This window comes from Cibotium barometz, chromosome 32, assembly GCF_041138505.1.
Source record: "Cibotium barometz isolate CiBa-2024 chromosome 32, ASM4113850v1, whole genome shotgun sequence".
Taxonomy (NCBI): domain Eukaryota; kingdom Viridiplantae; phylum Streptophyta; class Polypodiopsida; order Cyatheales; family Cibotiaceae; genus Cibotium; species Cibotium barometz.
Genome location: NC_141077.1, coordinates 12423785 through 12442407, shown reverse-complemented (window position 1 = coordinate 12442407; position 18623 = coordinate 12423785). Strand labels below are relative to the sequence as shown.

The following is an 18623-nucleotide window of genomic DNA, read 5'->3' as shown; positions in this document are numbered from 1 at the left end:
ATCCCCATCTCTCTCTCTCTCTCTCTCTCTCTCTCTCTCTCTCTCTCTCTCTCTCATATTACTTGTTCGAAATCATAGCATAAAAATATACCCAACTTGCTAGAATACACAAAGAAAAAGACAATGCACGACACTACAATGGGTTAGATCTCCCCACTTGCTTGACGGCTCACACTCTCAAGCAAGTGTATTTAGATATCTTTTTATATTACTTGTGAGCCAAAATAATAAATATCCACGATAAATGAAACACATCACAAAAATACCATTTCAATATTTCAATTTTCATAGCATGCCCCGGGGTTGAAATGCAACTATCCTCGATTGATCATAAACTTACGAAGATGCCTCACCCATCAACGAGTCTTCTTCCCACAACATGTGTTGCTTCAATCAGCAACTCTAAACATAATGGACCTAAGAGTGTGCCACCATAATCGGTGACTCTGCACACATGAGTGGATATCTGGACACACTACCTCAATCGGCAAGTCTCTGTACATAGTGTACTGCCACAATCGGTGGCGAGTCTATACACTTAAAATTAGAATCAAGGCAACTGTGAATGATAAGTAGTAAAATCAGGGCATGATAGGTGGATAACAATGATTCAAGGAGCCACTATGCGTCCTTAATATGGAGTGATTTTTGTACTTAATGTATAGGTTGTGGTTTGGTCATGGGGTCAATGACTAATTTGGGGACTAAGATTTCAAAGTCTTCTTGTAAAAGGAGTGAGGCATCTAGAACGGGGCAAACTAGAAGAGTTCCCTTAAATGGGCATAATAAACTGATATGAAAAGATTTGTGTATACACTAATAAGAGGGAATTTCTAATCGAAAAACATTATCATTAATTTTCTCAAGAATCTTAAATGGCACATAAAAAGGTGGAGCGAGTTTAAGTCTGGGGTGCTTTTCAACACTCTTGAGTCCACGTTTCTCAATTCATAACTAAAATAATCATTTTCTTGAAATCTCATAGGTGTTCGATTCTTGTTAACTTGCTTGGTATATCTTTCTTGCGCTTATTGAATAGATTGGGTGACTTTGGTCAAGATCTGGGTATGGTCACGAGCAAGATGATCAACAGGACCTTGTATTCCAATCCTAGAGGCTGGGATAGGTAACTTTTTACCATAGATGATTTCAAAGGGGCCTTTGCCTGTGGTAGAATGGGGGGTATTGTTGTAAGCAAATTGCAAGATATGCAAATTCTCATCCCAATTAGGGTGAAGTAAAAGTATAAGATCGTAGAAGATTCATGATAGTGCTATTAGTAGCCTCGGTCTGGCCATTGCTCTTAGGATAGAAATTAGAACTAAAGTTCGTTTTACTACCTAAATTAGAACTAAAGTCCGTTTTACTACCTAAATTAGAGAATAATGCTATCCAAAAATGATTGCAAAAGCGAGAGTCTCGGTTAAAAACAATGAATCTAGGAAAACCATGATGAGTGAAAATAATTTTAATAAACAACTTAGCAGTAAGTAGAGCAGTTACTTGAAACAAAATATGCTTGTTTGCTAAATCTGGCCAAATCATATCATTATGTGACAGTAGTAGGCAATCCCGTAATGAAATCCATTGAAATTTCTTCCCCATAGACCACTTGGGATTGACAAGGGCATTAAAAGACCATATGGTTTTCCATGATAATGCTTAACACGTTGACAAACAATGCAGGTGAAAATAAAATTTGCTACATCCTTTTTCATGCTAGGCCAATAGAAGTTTTCTTTACAAGTAGTCAAAGTAGAGAGTATGCCATGATGTGGGCATGCATTTCTTATAAAATAAGTTCTCTATAGGGTGCAATATTGCATAACCTTTTTATACCATCAGCACAAGAATAGAAAACCATTAGCATAAGAGTAATGCATAACCTTTTTTCAAAGAATAAAAACCATTAGCACAAGAGTAACTATTGAAAGACAATCAATCGTTGTGCATAAGCGCACTCCTAGAATTTGAAAATTTAAGATCATATCATAAGTGTCACACATAGCATCAAAATATTGAATGTGAACAACAGAAATGTTATTTATTGATGGTCTGTGACTCTGAGCATCAACGACAACATTAGCACAACTTGGTTGATACTGAATCATAGGGTGAAAGCTTTGAATGAATGAGTCTTATTTAATATGGCATCAGGGATTAAGGGCTAACTAAGAAGGTGTCTAATGAGTAGCCTTGTGAGGAAATGCATCTTGGTGTTGCTTGCCATGAAGATAAGCCACACAAATGAAGTGGGAGGGTTTCAGTGAGTGTGGAAAACCCTTGACCATCTGATGAGGAGACAGTAGCTACAGAGAAGTATAATTCAAATGCCCGTACGAGCATGCCACAAATCCGAAGGATGGCCATTTCACGAGCGAGAGGGAACAAGCGAGAGCACATTTCGAGCGGAGGGGCAATGATTTGTAATGAACATGAAGACATATGTAGTATTTTTTTCGTGAATATATCACTGTTGGATCATCTAACCACAACCATAATTTTTACACAAAAAAAAGCTCGATCAAGAAGAAACCTCAAACGGTGAATCTTAACTTCTATTGAAGAAAAAAGTCTGACGACAACAAGAAACCTTAAACGAAGAAATCCCCAACAATGAATTTTTAACATACTGGGCTATCTAACACAATATTGAGCAATACGGGATCAAATATAAGCGTATTTTTTGCAGATACACAAAGAGCAACCTTGACCAAAAACCCAAAAAACAGAACTCCAACAGTTAATGTGCATATTCCCCTCCCAAGACCAAAATACGGGTGACCAAAAACATTTGCCATGCATTTGTAGATAGCATCCCAAAATTTGTCAACGCATATTTGGATATCCAACAATGCGTTATGGCTCTACTACATTTGCATGGTAGCAAACGACCAAAAAATGCTTGAAACAGCTCCACTTTTGTCAAACCTTCTAGTGCATAAACTTATGCACAACCACATCAACATAATACATATGTTTGCAAGGGAGGTACGTCTCATGCATTGTTTCTCTCTTTTGGAAATCCAGACAAGAGCAACTTAGGTACTGAGACACATTCACCACATAATTCACTCCACCCGCACGCGACCCCTCTGTGCTCACATAAATCATGTGCAATTCATTACTGATGACAATGTCTTCTCGAACAATGCAAGCTGAAATAGAATGACCTTTTTGTACATTCGCTTGGAATTATTTAGTGAGCCTCTTGCTCCAATGGACAACCTTACCAGCTCGGTACTTAGGTCTACATGAGCTTGCAACTATTTGTGGTAGGCTTAACCCTACTATCGATGTTGGATTCTATGGGATGGTGCTACGTGTTTGCAATAAAAATCCTACTCTCTCCAGATTGGCCACCTCCTCCATCGTAAGGTTTCTTGGAGCGGTCACCCACTTGGTGTCCACGTGCCAGCAATGTGTATTCACAATATCATAGAACCATACAAATCCCTCTTGAGTGCCACCCGAGGCACCATTATGTCCCGGGTAAGTACGTCGTCCCCAAAAACAAGGTGTAGGCACACCACCTTGTTGTGGTCCACCCTGTGGATTAATCAGGGCATCGTAGCGCTGCTTTATATCTTGTAGAAATCCAAAGCAAGTAACTTTAGACTTAGGTTCTGTTCGTCTTAGTGTTGGCAGTTACGGGGTCAACAGTGGTCAGTTAGAGGTTTGTTGAGATTTACACGACTCCTTTTTTCTAAATAATTTCTTAACTTTAGTGAGTTGTTTTTGTAAATAATTTCTTAACTTTAGTGAGTTGTTTTTGTAACCCTTGATGTACTGATGAAATAAGCAGAGCTGTGTAGACAACCTCACTTCACATTAGTGTTGTTTCTCATCACACAATTAAAGTCCTAAACCCATTTTGTGACTTCCTCATAGAGTTGAGACTCATAAAAGACATCATCTATGTGTGAGAGGGGAGTGTGTGGGCCTAAGGAGACCAATCAACCCAGGCGAGCCTTTGTTGCTTTATACAAAGAGACATAAAATCCTAAAGAGACCACCTCTCCCTAGCATGTGTACACAATTCTCACTTTTTCCCTTTTGTAAGTGAATGTATGGATGTTTAATCACTAATATTAAAGGGAAGATGCAACTACCTTACATTGAGGTGCCATAAATGTCTTATTTAAAGTGGGAAAGGAAGTAGAGGGCTAATATACTACTAGATTGTAGCATCATGGTTGGGCTTTTATGGAGGCTTCTGTTATAGGTATATATTTTATCATATTTTTGATGAATTAATAATCGTACACAAATATGTTTAATTTAATTTGTGTAAATTCTTAATGGAATGTGTAAGTGAGCACAAGATTAATATATATGTGCAAATGTGCACAAAGTCATTTTACGTAACAAGGCCTACTAGCAATTTTATTTGGGCAAAGGTTTTTATATGTACAAACCTTAGGGATTTTGGTATGATTAAAAATATGTAAAGCAATATCCCAAAAGTGGGAAAAGCAAGCCCAATTTTTGTATGCTCATCTATTCTTAGCTCCTTGACGGGACCCTTTTGTACTTCTTGAAAAAATAATTAAAAACTCATAAAATATATCAAAAATTAAAACAAGACTTGAATTATATTGAAATCAAATAACATAGCATAACACAAGGCAAGGGAAATAAAATAACATCACCATCAAGACAAGATTGGGTGCAATCTCCCCTCTCAAGCGTGTAGCTCCACTTCCACGACTTGAGTATTTAGAGAATTTTATTCAGCCCAAGGAGCTAAGAATAGATGAACGTACAAATTGGGCTTGCTTTTCCCACTTTTGGGGTATTGCTTTACATATTTTTAATCATACCAAAATCCCTAAGGTTTGTATATATAAAAACCTTTGCCTAAATAAAATTGCTAGTGGGCCTTGTTACATAAAATGACTTTGTGCACATTTGCACATATATATTAATCTTGTGCTCACTTGCACATTCCATTAAGCTAAATCCTGCACAAATTAAATTAAACATATTTTTGTACGATTATTAATTCATCAAAAATATGATAAAATATATACTTGTAACAGCTTCACACTAGGAGCTTAGGTTGGGTATTAGAAGGAATGAAGTACTCATAGTCTATTGCCATTAAATGGTGTAGAAGCTCATCCAAAAACCAGTAATCCCTTGATGTGGATGATCAGTGTGAGGAGGGTTAGATGGTGTGCTAACAACCATCCTCTCGAATGATGCATTTGCTGTCTTTGATGTCATGACATGTACACTTTGAATTCCATTTGGTTTTTATTTGGTTCATGACAATGATGAGTGTGAGGAGGGTTAGATAGTGTGCTAGAAACCATCCTCTTCTCGAATGATGCGTTTGCTGTCTTTGATGTTATGACATTTAGACTTTGATTTCCGTTTGATTTTTATTTGGTTCATGGCTCTTATATGTATTGGTAGATTGTCAATATGAGTGAGTGCTTGAAAAACACATGTTTGTAGGGTGAGAAAGCATTGATTGCTTCGTCTTGCATTGACTCTATTTTTGTGCTCTAAGTATGTTGCATGATTCGCCATTTAGGGCTGCATGTTGAATTGAGAAGACTAAAATGAATTTAAAATATATTATGAAGACAAAAATGAGAAGACTTCAATGAATTGGAGCTCACAATAGTAGACACCATATCCTTTCTCCGTAATCCAAAAACTGAGAGGATATTGGAGAGCTTGGGAACATGAAGCACATCTCGAATGGTAGAAGGCTAGCCTTGGGAAGAGTTAAGTCACACATTACCAACTGAAGAGGCCTCCAAGTTGGAAGCATCACCAATGGACACCGCCGAAGAGCTAGGACAAATGTCATGAAGAATGGTCCTGTCAGGAGTCATGTGAGTAGTACACTATCAACCACCCAATCCATAAGACGTGAGGTGGAAGAAACATGAGAGTCAGAGGGAAGCTCCTCAATATCGATGAAGACAATCTCCTTGGTGGAAGATGATTTTTGAGTTTGGTTGGTGGATGAAGAGGTTTGATTGGGGGGTTTCTTTTTAGCAGAACCACCTTCTCTTTTCTTCTTACGAGACAAATCAGGCTGAATGTGACCTTTGAGACCACAATAATGACAAGTAAGCTCTTTATGAGAGGGATTCTTGGCAGATTTGTGGTTACCTTTGTTGCTTGTGGAAACCTTGGATTGCCATTTGCTTTTGCCCTTAGCTTAAAGAAGGGTCTCAGAAGTACCCTGGTGGCTGGTCTTCTTTCTCATGGCCCTATACTGAAGCATGCCAACAATGGTATGCAAATCAAGAGTAGAAGGAAGAAGTGATATAGTATCACAAAAAGCAGAGAAAGTCTCATGTAATTTGGCAAGGGGCCAATTGACAAAGTCCTCGTCGGTAGCTTTGCTTCCCAAAGAGACCAATTGCTTCTGAATCGTTATGAACTCTGTACAGAACCCATGATGTTAGTACTATCGATGATCTTTAGGTTGGAGAGCTGATTCTCAAAGGCTACCTTTTGAGCAGAGCTCTCACGGTGATACCTCCACTGGATGGTATCCCACAATTCTTATGTAGTTTCCTTATCATTGGCACGCATCAAATTGATGAGCAATAGAAGATAAAGGCATGAGCCCTTGCATATTTGGCATCTTTGTCAACCCATGCATCAATCTCATCTTGAGAAGTAGCATCAGGAGAGGCATTAGTACCAGAAATAATACCCATAGGGAATGATACCAAAGGAGAGTCTGTAGTGCTGCCCAATCAAGATAATTGGTTCCATCTAAGATCGATTCCTTGGGAAGTTGAGGAATGAATGAAGAGATGAAAGTTGGTGTAGAAGCCATATCCTCCTCTTGAATTTATAGTGGAAAGGCTGTAACCGGAGGTTGCCCACTCCCCCTTAGATGCTAGGTGAGGTGAAAGAAAGATGTAGAACTGTACTCCTAGATAAAGGCACATGGGTGAAGACGGGAGCTGACCCGATGTGCAAGGAAGTAAGGGAGGGAGAGGCTAATGGAGCAAGTGTATGGTGCTACCACTAGTTTGGGGTAGGGACATAGTACAAAATTAGGAGAGGAGAGGGAGGGCTAGAAAAAAAATGCAGGTGCTATTGTAGGAGAAACGCAGTCTCATTGATAAGCTGAACATACACAAGCACATGAATTGGAGTACTGTGGATCATTGGCTCGCACGCTAACAACCAAAACCTAAGTACCTTGCCATGTAAGTGAGAGAATGTGGAAAGTGTTTCAAGGTAGGTTTTGATGGGGGTTTTTTTTTGTGTGCAATTCCAGGTGTATTTCCTTGGGAAGAGGCATAATTGCAAGGTTTGAGGAGCTCAATAGGGTAGTGTTCGCATATAACCTACAACCACATACAATTTCCTTGGGAAGAGGCACAATTGCAAGGTTTGAGGAGCTCAAGCAAGGCAGTATTCGCATATAATGTACAACCATATACAATATATAACCAACAACCATAGACAATAGACCAATAATGCTTTTTTTTTTGGGTGAGAACAAAGCTATGAAATCACCTACACTCACGCACATAGAGGGGAATACTGGAGTCTTATGAACCTTGAGGCTTGCAGTCTACAGTTCCATGGCACTATGTATATCTCTACCGGCCCTGGTTAGGCAGGGTTCGACACACCACTACGCACACACTCATTCGAGCCACTACACCAACTTATAAGTTTTATTTTTCCATATTTTCAAATTTTGCTAAATTTAAGGCACAAGTTAGATGTTAGATTAAAAATTTTATAGTCTTAGAAAAAAGCTGTTTTAAAATTTAAAAAATATGCTAAATTTAAGTTGGTGTTGTATTAAAAAAAATGTAAAAGCTCAAAAGAGTATGCTGACTGTACGTGTGCGGCAAGGGCTCTTGGGCTGGCGAGTCTGGCCAGGCTTGACAAAAACAAGGGGAAGAGTCTGGAGCCCATGGGTGCACAGTACGTTGTAGAAGCTGAGTCCTGTGATGTGCCAACAGGGGTTGCAGCAGAAGATGCTCCATCTTCTTCAAGAATGCGCACGCAACAAGGATATCTCAGCAGGCCGGCAATTGCACTCCCTCATGCTCCTCCATGGCCTCCTCTCGGTTGCAATTCTTGGGGATTACCTCATCCGCCTGTATGCCTTCTCCGGCAGCTTGCTTGAAGCAAATCTAGTCTTCTCCCAAACCTCCTCCCCAACTGTCTACACATGGTATGGCATTATTTCAGCACATACCACCCATCTCGAAGGTCAGTCAGCCCTTGCTTTGTATCATGCCATGCTAGAAAATGACATCATTCCTAATAATTATGTGCTTTCTTGCATTCTCAAAGCATGTTGCAGCATAGGGGCCTTAGACTATGGCATGATAATCCATCACCAGGCCATCAATTGTGGGCTTGATTCAGATACAGTTGTTGGCAGCACTCTCATTGACATGTATGCCAAATGTGGGCTCTTGAAGGAGGCACGTGATGTGTTTGATGATTTGCAATACCGAAATGTCGTGTCTTATGGAGCAATGATGGCAGGCTACGCACAGCATGGGTGTGGTCTTCCTGCATTTGAGCTTTTTGGCCAAATGCAATGCAATGGCATCAAGCCAAACAGAGTCATATTTTTGTGCATTCTCAAAGCTTGTGGCAGCCTAGGGGTCCTCAGACAGGGCAAGTGGTTACATGATCTAGTTGTCAGAGATGCCATTGAGTCGGATCTTGCTGTTGGGAATACACTCGTCGACATGTATGTAAAATGTGGGAGCACACTGGAGGCACACAAAGTGTTTGATAATTTGCCTACTCGCAACATAGTGTCATGGGGAGCAATGATTACAGGATGCGTCCAGCAGGAGCATAATTCAGTTGCCCTTAAGCTTTTTCAAGAAATGCAGCAAAAGGGCATTCAACCAAACAGAGTCATCTTTCTTTGCATCTTGAAGGCATGTGCCAGCATGGGGGCACTAGACCATGGTGAAGTGATACACAAGCAAATAATTGAAAGTGATCTAGAGTCAGATGTGGTTGTCAGAAGCGCCCTTGTTGACATGTATGCCACACTTGGGAACCTTGAGAAAGCCCGCAAAATATTTGATGAATCCCCAAATCGAAACGTGGTGTCATGGTCTGTGATGCTTTCAGGGTATGTTCAGCATGAGCAAGACGTCTCAGCCCTTCAACTATTTGAAAAGATGCAGGAGGCTGATATTGGGCCGGACAAATTTGTTTTCACATGCATCTTGAAAGCATGTGGCAGTGCAGGGGCCCTAGTGGAAGCTAAGTTGATTCATGACCAGATTCTCAAAGGTGGACTTGAATGGGATGTTGCTGTTGGGAGCTCCCTGGTCGATGTGTATGCTAAATGTGGAGGCTTGGAGGAGGCTCATTCAGTGTTCGATAATCTTCCTGAGAAAAATGAGGTATCATGGGGTGCAATGCTTGCAGGGTATAATCAACATGGGCAAGGGTTTTTAGCACTGGAACTTTTTGAGAAAATGCTACATGATGGTGTAAAGCCTGACAAAGTTCGGTTGCTAAGCATCCTCAAAGCTTGTAGCAGCATAGGAGCTGTGTGGCAGGGCAAGATGATACATGACCTCATAAGACGAAGCGGAGTGCACTTGGATGTGGTCCTTGGGAATGCACTTATTGACATGTATGCCAAATGTGGAAACCTGGAGGAGGCATACACAGTTTTTAATGAATTGCGAGATCGAGACATAGTGTCATGGGGTGCAATGATTGCAGGATATGCCCAGCATGGTCGCCATGAGATGGTAAGACAGTTTCTTAGGGCAATGCACTGTGAAGGCATCAAGCCAAATGATAAAATATATAGCAGCATTCTCTCAGCCTGTAGCCATGCAGGTCTAGTAGAGGAAGGTTATCACCACTTCAAGGCTATGATGGTAGATCATGGCATCTCACCAAGTCCGGAGCATGTAAACTGTATGGTTGACCTGCTTAGCCGGGCGGGGTTCTTGAAGGAGGCAGAAAAGCTACTTCAAAGTATGCCATTACCACCTGACAGCATGGCATGGACATCTTTGCTGACTGCCTGCAGAACCTATGGCAATATGGAGCTTGGGAAACATTGCTATGAACATATTGTCCAGCTAAGTCCTGGTGTTTCTGCTGGATATGTAACTATGTCTAACATTTTTGCAGATGCACACATGTGGGAGAATGTAAACCAGATACAGGAGTCTAGAAAATCTGCTGGTGCATGGAAGAAACCAGGGAGGGCATGGATTGAGGTTAGCAATAGTGTCCATGAGTTTGTTGTAAGTGACAGAACTCATGCTCAAAATTTCATTGTTCATGCAAATCTAAAGAGATTAAGAAGTTCATTAAAGGAAATAGGGTACGTGCCACATTTAGACCCATTGGGAGAGACCCTGTCTGAGAAATGTAATGATGGTGCCTTTAGCAAGCATTCTGAGGGGGGGTTAGCACTGTATGTGTAACCAGCCTGAGGAACTTGATGTAAGATTTGAACTTCTTCCCACACTTCAAGGTATGATCTCCATATTTACAGGACATAATGATGTAAGCATGGACACTCATTGCGCAGACAGCTATGAGGCAACAAAAAGAATGGTGAGCTGTCATTCAGCCACTTGTCATTGTAAAATATCAAATTTTTATTTCTATATATTTTTGCTACACCATGTCTAGCATGAAACGTTTTGGCGTTTCGGTTCTCTCTTCTCTTGGCTTGTTCTATTGTTATTTTTTAAAGACTTACGGAGCGATGGTGGGTGTTTTGTATTAGGAGAAGCAATGCATGGTGAAACTGCGACGGAGAGACAGTTGAAGTGGGTTTGCACAAACTCATCAGAAATCATCTTTCTAGGCCATCGCCAGGTACCCTTCTGTCTTGCACACCTTTTCTGCACCAGCGCTGATGCCGCCTTTGATACGATACTTGAGAAAATATGCTCCATAATTAACAAGGAACGTCAATGGAACCCCTGTGTAGAAAAATCTATTGCCATTGCAGTGCCCAATTTCTATGCCAGGCTCCTCTTTAGAGTCCTCAAACTGAAAACAACTGCCCATATGGCATGTGGGATATTTCATTCAGCTTCTGAAAGACACAATTTCACATGTGCCCAACTCACATACCTATGCTCTCATTGAAATCTTAGCCCATGAACATAGTTGTTTCCGTATGGTATACGACGCCATATCATACGGAATACCGCATGCATGCATATAACCTAACCCTTACCCCTGTGCCATTCACCACATTGATTTAACAGTTATGGTAATGTCGGGCTGGTCAAAGGTGCTGAAAAACCATTCAAATCCATGTCTAGCTTTGGTTGTAAGCCCAATGTGTATGCATACAATGCCCTTCTCAATGCTTAAATGAAAGCACAGAGAACCATGGAAGCTTTTAAAACCTTCGGTCATATGGGAGATGATGGATGCACACCGGATGTGGTCACATACACCACATTGATCACGGGATTGTGCAAGGTCAGTGAAGTTGACAAGGCATCGGGTCTTCTGAATGACATGATAAGCAATAACATGAACCTTTATGGCAATGATACTGAAAGACCCAATTTCACCTATACCCAATTCACAACCCTTACCCCTGTGCCGTTCACCACATTGATTTAACCGTTATGGTAATATCAGGCTGGTCGAAGGTGCTTAAAAACCATTCACATCCATGTCTAGCGTCGGTTGTAAGCCCAATGTGTATGCATACAATGCCCTCCTCAATGCTTAAATGAAAGCACAAAGAACCATGGAAGCTTTTAAAACCTTCGGTCATATTGGAGATGATGGATGCACACCGGATGTGGTCACATAGATCACATTGATCATGGGATTGTGCAAGGCCGGTGAAGTTGAGAAGGCATCAGGTCTTCTGAATGACATGATAAGCAATAAGTGTTCGCTGAACACATGAACCTTTATGGCAATGATACAAGGCCTTCTCAAGGCAGGGCAAGGGACAGAGGCCTTATGGACTCTCGAAACAATGCTGGCAAACGGATGCTCTCTTGATCCTATCACGTCCATCCCGCACTTGGATGCTGTGGACATGACTGTACAGGAAAGGTGCAAGCCCTGTGGCTAGACACCCAGCCCCTTGTGAGCCCTTGTCTAGGGACGTGAGCTAGTGTGCCACGACAGGAAGGTTAGAGTCAGTCATGCTTGTCCCGTATGGATCATGCTTGTCCCGCACTGTAACACGCGCAAGCTCTGAGAGTCTTCTTTTAGCCCTAAACACCATCTAGAACATGCTGATGCAAAAACGCAGACAGAAGGGAGAGTAGAGAGAGAGAGATAGCTGGAAATTCAGTATATTCATATGGTACAAAAAGGTACCCCTAATCTACAGCCATAGGCTACCTTCATAAAAAGGTGGAATACACCAAAATACTCCTAGTCTAGACCCACACCCAAAGGGGGAGTGAATGATCTATCCTCGAGCACTATTGCCTATTTATAGGCCTCTTGAACAATGGAAGAACTGGCCAACTGCTGGTCGGCCAGCCGACTGGCAGTTGTATCCATTAAACGCACGGACTGGCAGTTTTATCCATTAAACGCATCCACGACCTGTACCATGCAGCCGACAGCTTCTTGCAGCCGACAGGTCCTTCAAAGTCTTCCAAGTCTTGTTCCAAGTCCAACCGTGGCCACGACTACACCTCATGCTTCATAATTCTGGTTCTAGTCATCTTTTTCTTGGCTGCCCCTTCTGGACTAGCTCCAGAGAATGTCCATGGCAATTCTTGCACTTGACATCCCCCTCTGCTAAACTTGATGACGGGATTCCAACCTGTTCTTGGATGACTGTCATCATCCCATTCTATTCCCGAAGTCCCTCTGTCATCCATCCATCTCTGGCAACCCTTTTTCTTTGAAAACCCGGCCCGGTCTCCAAAACCACTCTAACTCTGAATAAGATCTATGCATCTGTTCCATCCAGTCCCCAATCCGTTCCTGCCCTGACTCTGAACACGGTCTTGGTCTTCATTCCTGAGAATCTCACATCACCCCTTGAGAATAATCCTCCCTTGGGACCCTTGTCCGAGAACCTATCTGGCTCACAAGACTGCCATCCCCTTGGCTTTGTGGAACACCACACCAACAAACCTCCTGGGAGCTCTTCCCGATCTTGTGTTCCTTGCCTTGGGCTTCGTACCCGTGCACTTTCCTGTACCTTGGACTTGTACACCATCATATGGGGCTGAAGCAGTGTTTAGCTTTGCTGAGTCTGATGCTCTGATACCAATGTAACACGCGGAAGCTCTGAGAGTCTTCTTTCAGCCCTAAACACCATCTAGAACATGCTGATGCGAAAACGCAGACAGAAGAGAGAGTAGAGAGAGAGAGATAGCTGGAAATTCCATATATTCATATGGTACAAAAAGGTACCCCTAATCTACAGCCATAGGCTACCTTCATAAAAAAGGTGGAATACACCAAAATACTCCTAGTCTAGACCCACACCCAAAGGGGGAGTGAATGATCTATCCTTGAGCACTATTGCCTATTTATAGGCCTCTTGAACAATGGAAGAACTGGCCAACTGCTGGTTGCCCAGCTGACTGGCAGTTTTCTCCATAAAACGCATCCACGACCTATACCATGCAGCCGATAGCTTCTTGCAGCCGACAGGTCCTTCAAAGTCTTCCAAGTCTTGTTCCAAGTCCAACCCTGGCCACTACTGCACCTCATGCTTCCTATTGACTGCCCCTTCTAGACTAGCTCCAGAGAATGTCCATGGCAATTCTTGCACATGACATGCACATTGATTTAACACTCTTGAAGGATATATTGATGTTCTTGACACTTATTAGGCTAGTAGCCTGGTGAATGGGCATTTGTCAGAGTCATAGGTCTAGATGCATTGAAATTTGAGGTGCTATGTGACACACTGGCTCATCTCAGTGCTACATGTGTACATCAGTAGAACCTTTTTAGGGATTTATTTGTCGTGTGCCGTGACCCCATTGTGAGCCCTAGTCCAGGGACATGTAGGCACCAGCTATGTAGGTCACATCTGAAGTCTTAGGTGTTGGTATGTGTCACTTAACCCACTTGGAGAACTGAGCATTTAGGTCATCTTATTGCTAACAAGCATTGTAGAAGCATGAGGCATCATAGGCATGGGCTCAACCTTAGGTGGGCTCCCACAAGAGCCACAAAGGGCCACCAAGAGCGACAAAGGGGCCAATATGGCCAAGCATGGGAGAGCAGCATCGAGTCGGCCAGCAGCCCCAGTCGGCCAGGAGCATCTAGTTAGCTAGCAGTAGAAGCCACACGTGCGAAAGGTGCCTGCATAAATGTTATTTTCAACAAGTCAGGTATGTCAACTTGAACAGGCCAACAACATATGAATAGCCGACTTGATAGAGGGGAGCGTATATAATTAGCCCATCCCTAAATCATCTCATTCTTGCATCCTTCAGCAGTGAAATAAAGTAGTTTTAATTTGTGCTCGAGTCTTCTGACTTGTGCATACATCTCTACAGGAGAGCACCTCGGTGTGCTACAGTCCAAGGCAGCCAGAAGTCATCTTCAGCATTCAGCCATCAGTCCCAAATTCCCTCAGCAGATTTGGGTGTGCAAATTGGCTCCCGATTTCACATGCACACATGTGGACATGGCATTAGTAGTCGGTTTATTGTAGGGGATCTTCAAGAGCCTGTAAATAGCAAGCCCACAGTTCATTGATAGTTTCCAAAATGAAAGGTATACCCAAAGGGAAAAGCAGTCAAGTGCACATTCTACAAGAAGCTGGGACACACCTAGAAAGATGCTACAAGCGGATGGCAAGAGAACATGAGTAGAATCATGCCAACCTAGTGGCAGAAGACGAAGAAGATCCTGAAGATGCACCAGAGTAGCTGGAAACTTCTGTGACAATACTAGGAAAAGCCTACATTGCAATGGCTAATCTATCTGTAGATATTGATTGGGCTTTTTAGACAAATAATTTCCATGTGTGTTGAGTCAATCATGGATTCTTTGCCCAGGTAGTCCCCCAAAATTTGATTATCTCTTGTGTGTTTTTCCCATGTCTATTATATGTTTGTATGGCCTTATGTTATAAAAGGCTCTACTATCCCAATCTATCCCTGTTTAGATCCGGGGGGGTTGATCTTTGAGTAGACTGATGTAAGTTAAAGTCATGTGTGGTCAAGCATCATTTGCAGGCTTGACTGTGATCCGTTGTATCACGTCAGGTATGGCCATTGTGATCTTTTGCATCACGTGGTGCCAGTGAGCCCAAATCACCGTGCTTATTGAAGGTCTATCTCGTGACATCTCCACCTTCGCTCCGAAGGGGGGTTTGTTGGGTTTCGGAGTCGTATATGTGCGTGTCCATCTCTTGTGTCCACCAATGTGTAAGTGTATAGGTGTGAACACCCCTTATATGTGTAAGTGTGTTTTAATGTTTGTGAACATTCACTTATGTGAGTAAGTGAGTTATTACATGTGAACCACCTCTTGTAGCCACCTAAGAGTTTGTGTGTAAGCAATGATGTCATCAGTTAGCCATGTGTCGTTACCCCATGGTTTGTGTATTGAGAAAGATAAGGCATTTTGCCTATAAAAGCATTGTACCTTGTAGGCTTCAAATCAATTATTACAAGCATCATATTGTACATGCAAATACAGTAGCTTTGTTCTCTTATCTCTCCACCTTTGTCTCATCACTAGACACAAAATCATGATTTAGTTTTGAACCTCCATAGCTTAGCTCTGCAGGAGTGGTAGCTCCTCCATTGCCGTCACCTTCGAACAAGAGGTGTGCATTTTTGCGTTGAGCGGTGAGTTCTTGGAACCCCGCAAGATGGGGCCCGACTTGATAAGCTCTAGGATCTTTTGTTGAGTGGTTTGAGGAACAGCCTGGTTCACCCACTGATGCACCATGCAGTCACCTGGATGGGCAGGCAAGCGGGCCGCTAGAACAGTCACCTGAGTCATGAGCTCCGGATTAGTTCAAGTGGACTCCACAAAGATATTCTCTATCACAAAGATATATGCAATGTGTGCATGGTGTGGCGTTAGGTTTTTCTTGTTCTCGCTTATTTTCTCTGTGTCTCAATATCCAACTCTGGTGTGAAGTCTGTTGCTTTGTTCCATTTCTTCGTCAACAAAACTGTGTTTCTTCGTCCATAAAACTGTGTTTTGCATTGTGGTTTTGGTTGGCCGCAGGGTTTCCAACCAAGGTTGGATCAAAACGTACGTACGGATCCAATCCGTACCGTACGGGGATCCGTACGTACGGACTCCTCCAAGGTGGAAGGAAAGAGCACCACATAGGCATCCTCCCTGTCCATCCCTCTACATCTGCACATGGTCAGGAAGCACTGCACATGGTCATCGGCGTCCGCTGTGGGGGTCCCTTCGAAGGTTGGAAGCTTGACATTCACACGTCCCAAGAAGTCGCGAGGGGTTCAGCTCCGGCCATATTTACATTGGCCATGGGTGAAGGTAAGGGTAAGGGTGGAGGATGGCTACAAGGAGGGACAAAATTGAAATTAGGTTTCTTACGGCTAACAACGAATTGACGAGGGGCCTTTCAGTGCACTTGATGACCTAACCCGTGAACGTGTGTTGGGCATGCGACACTAGACTTTAGAACTCACAACTCTTGATTGTCGAGTTTTAGCGCAACACGTGTATATCCACCAACTCGCCACTAACCCAAGTATGAAAGGTAACCATTCTCAACCATAATGTAAATGAGGTGGAGTCATGCTACTCTTTTTACCAAGCCATGCTACTCTTTTTACCAAGCCATCTTCTCCCTACTGCACCAAGTGCGGGTCTAACCCTTTGCCCCCTTGGCTCCTAACCTACTACACCACAAACTCAGTGGTTGTTGTCATGACTGTACCTGTCTCACTCCTAGAAGTGTAACTAAAAGGCATATGGGTCATGATTTCTAGTGAAGAGGCCCTCCTTTCTCGCCATTTGGGTAACAACTAGTTGCTCCTATTGCTTTAGGTAGCACATATACTTCGGGATCATTTGGTTTAGGCACCCACACCTCCCACTATGGATCAATGATGATGGGATGCTAGGGACGCACAAGCCCATGCACTAATTGCCCTCTCAGTGAAGAGTAGCATCATTCCTCATATCCGCTCATGTGTGATTGCTAAGTTAGCGTGGATGCCCTCGCAACACTTTATGAGGTGGGCAATGAGGCACGTGTTGCCTAATTAAACAAGTAATTGGACACGCTAAATATGAATGAGAATGGCTCTATGGATGAGTACCTAACAAAGGTGAAAGACCTTTGAGAGCAGCTTGCAAACATTGATGAGAACACACCAAATCCTTCTCTTGTCTCTTCTATCCTCAATGCATTACCTGAATCATAGTAGGGTTTTTCCATGACAGTCAGGTTGCTTATGAAGGGCAATCCCAACATGTTCTCTTTTGATGAGTTGGTGTCCTTACTCCTGCAAGAGGAGCAATCTAGAGTGAACATGTCTGGCACAAGGACTGGGGATTAGGCTTTTGCTGCCTATGGCAAAGACAAAGGCAAAACATCTTGTGCCACCTCTTTTGGCAAAGATGTAGACAAAGGGGACAGTGAGAAGCCCAAGACGAAGGCCTATGCAATTACTGCCGTAGGCTAGGTCATTAGATCAATGAATGCAGGAAGAGGCTTGCTAAGGAAAAGGAGAAGAAAGACTCTGGATTGTCTGTGGCTAGTGCTGAAAAGAAGGAAACAACTAACTATGCTCAAGACGATTGGGCATTCTAGGTTCAGTGTAGCTATTGCCCTTTTTTACATGATGCATGCTTAACAGTGGTAGATTCTCTATAGTCCATTGAGCATTCAAAGGGATGACAAAAAGTCTGAATCTTGCGGAGCTGAGAGCACACCCCCCCCTCCCCCCCCCAAAGTAGTTAGGAAACGCGTTTCCTGATGCCTATGTTACTCCATGGCAATGGAGTGTGGACATACTTTTTCATACATGGTTTAATGTTTTCATTTTATATATCATGAAACAATGTACTCTTCTGTACTTACCCTATGATATATGTTATCTGCACAACACTAGCATGACCCTATCATGTTTGTGGGTTCGAGTCTCGGATTCAAGATCCGTCCACCACGAGGTGTGCCAAGTGCTAGCCCATGTGCACGCACATGTGAACTCACCCTTAACCATAACCCTTCACATACCCCATGCCTTTTCACTTTCACTCATATCCCTTTGCATTCCAAATCCAATAACTATTAGGATTCATCGTATTGTATCTCTCACGCACATTCTCTCATGTAACTGTGGATGAAGACAATGAAGAGATGAAGCTTCTATGGCAATTACTTTTTGTGTGTTCATGTAATTTTTGTTGGAGGCTTTTTCCTTTAATAAAGAGGACTTGGTTGCACGTGGCAGTGCTATTGAGAAATTGCATAGGAAATGGAGGAGGGTATGTCACCTCTAGAGTCTATCCCGGAGGAGTCTCGAGAAGACCTAACCGTTCTCTAGCACCTCTCTCAGGCAACGAACGATCTGTCGAGAGAAAATTTGAAGAAAACTTACACCAAGACAGAAGTAGATGCAATGTTAAGAATCCCAGAGTTCTAGGAGTACATGAGAGGCATATTGTCTACAAGGGGGAAACTTGGGAGAAGCAGTCTTGGATGATGATGTGAA

The 18623-nt window shown here is 42.6% G+C and overlaps 1 protein-coding gene across 2 annotated transcripts; it reads left to right on the top strand.

The window, feature by feature from the left end:
- Positions 1-7834: 7834 nt before the first annotated feature.
- Positions 7835-10476, top strand: LOC147619832 (pentatricopeptide repeat-containing protein At2g27610-like). Of its 2 annotated transcripts, XM_086825677.1 has the most exons (2): positions 8044-8176; positions 8299-10476. In XM_086825677.1, the coding sequence occupies exon 2, from the start codon at positions 8331-8333 to the stop codon at positions 10425-10427; it is 2097 nt and encodes a 698-aa protein (XP_086681803.1). In that variant the 5' UTR covers positions 8044-8176; positions 8299-8330; the 3' UTR covers positions 10428-10476. The 2 variants fall into 2 exon arrangements, with proteins under 2 accessions (XP_086681802.1, XP_086681803.1); XM_086825676.1 differs by having other exon boundaries at positions 7835-10476.
- Positions 10477-18623: the final 8147 nt, after the last annotated feature.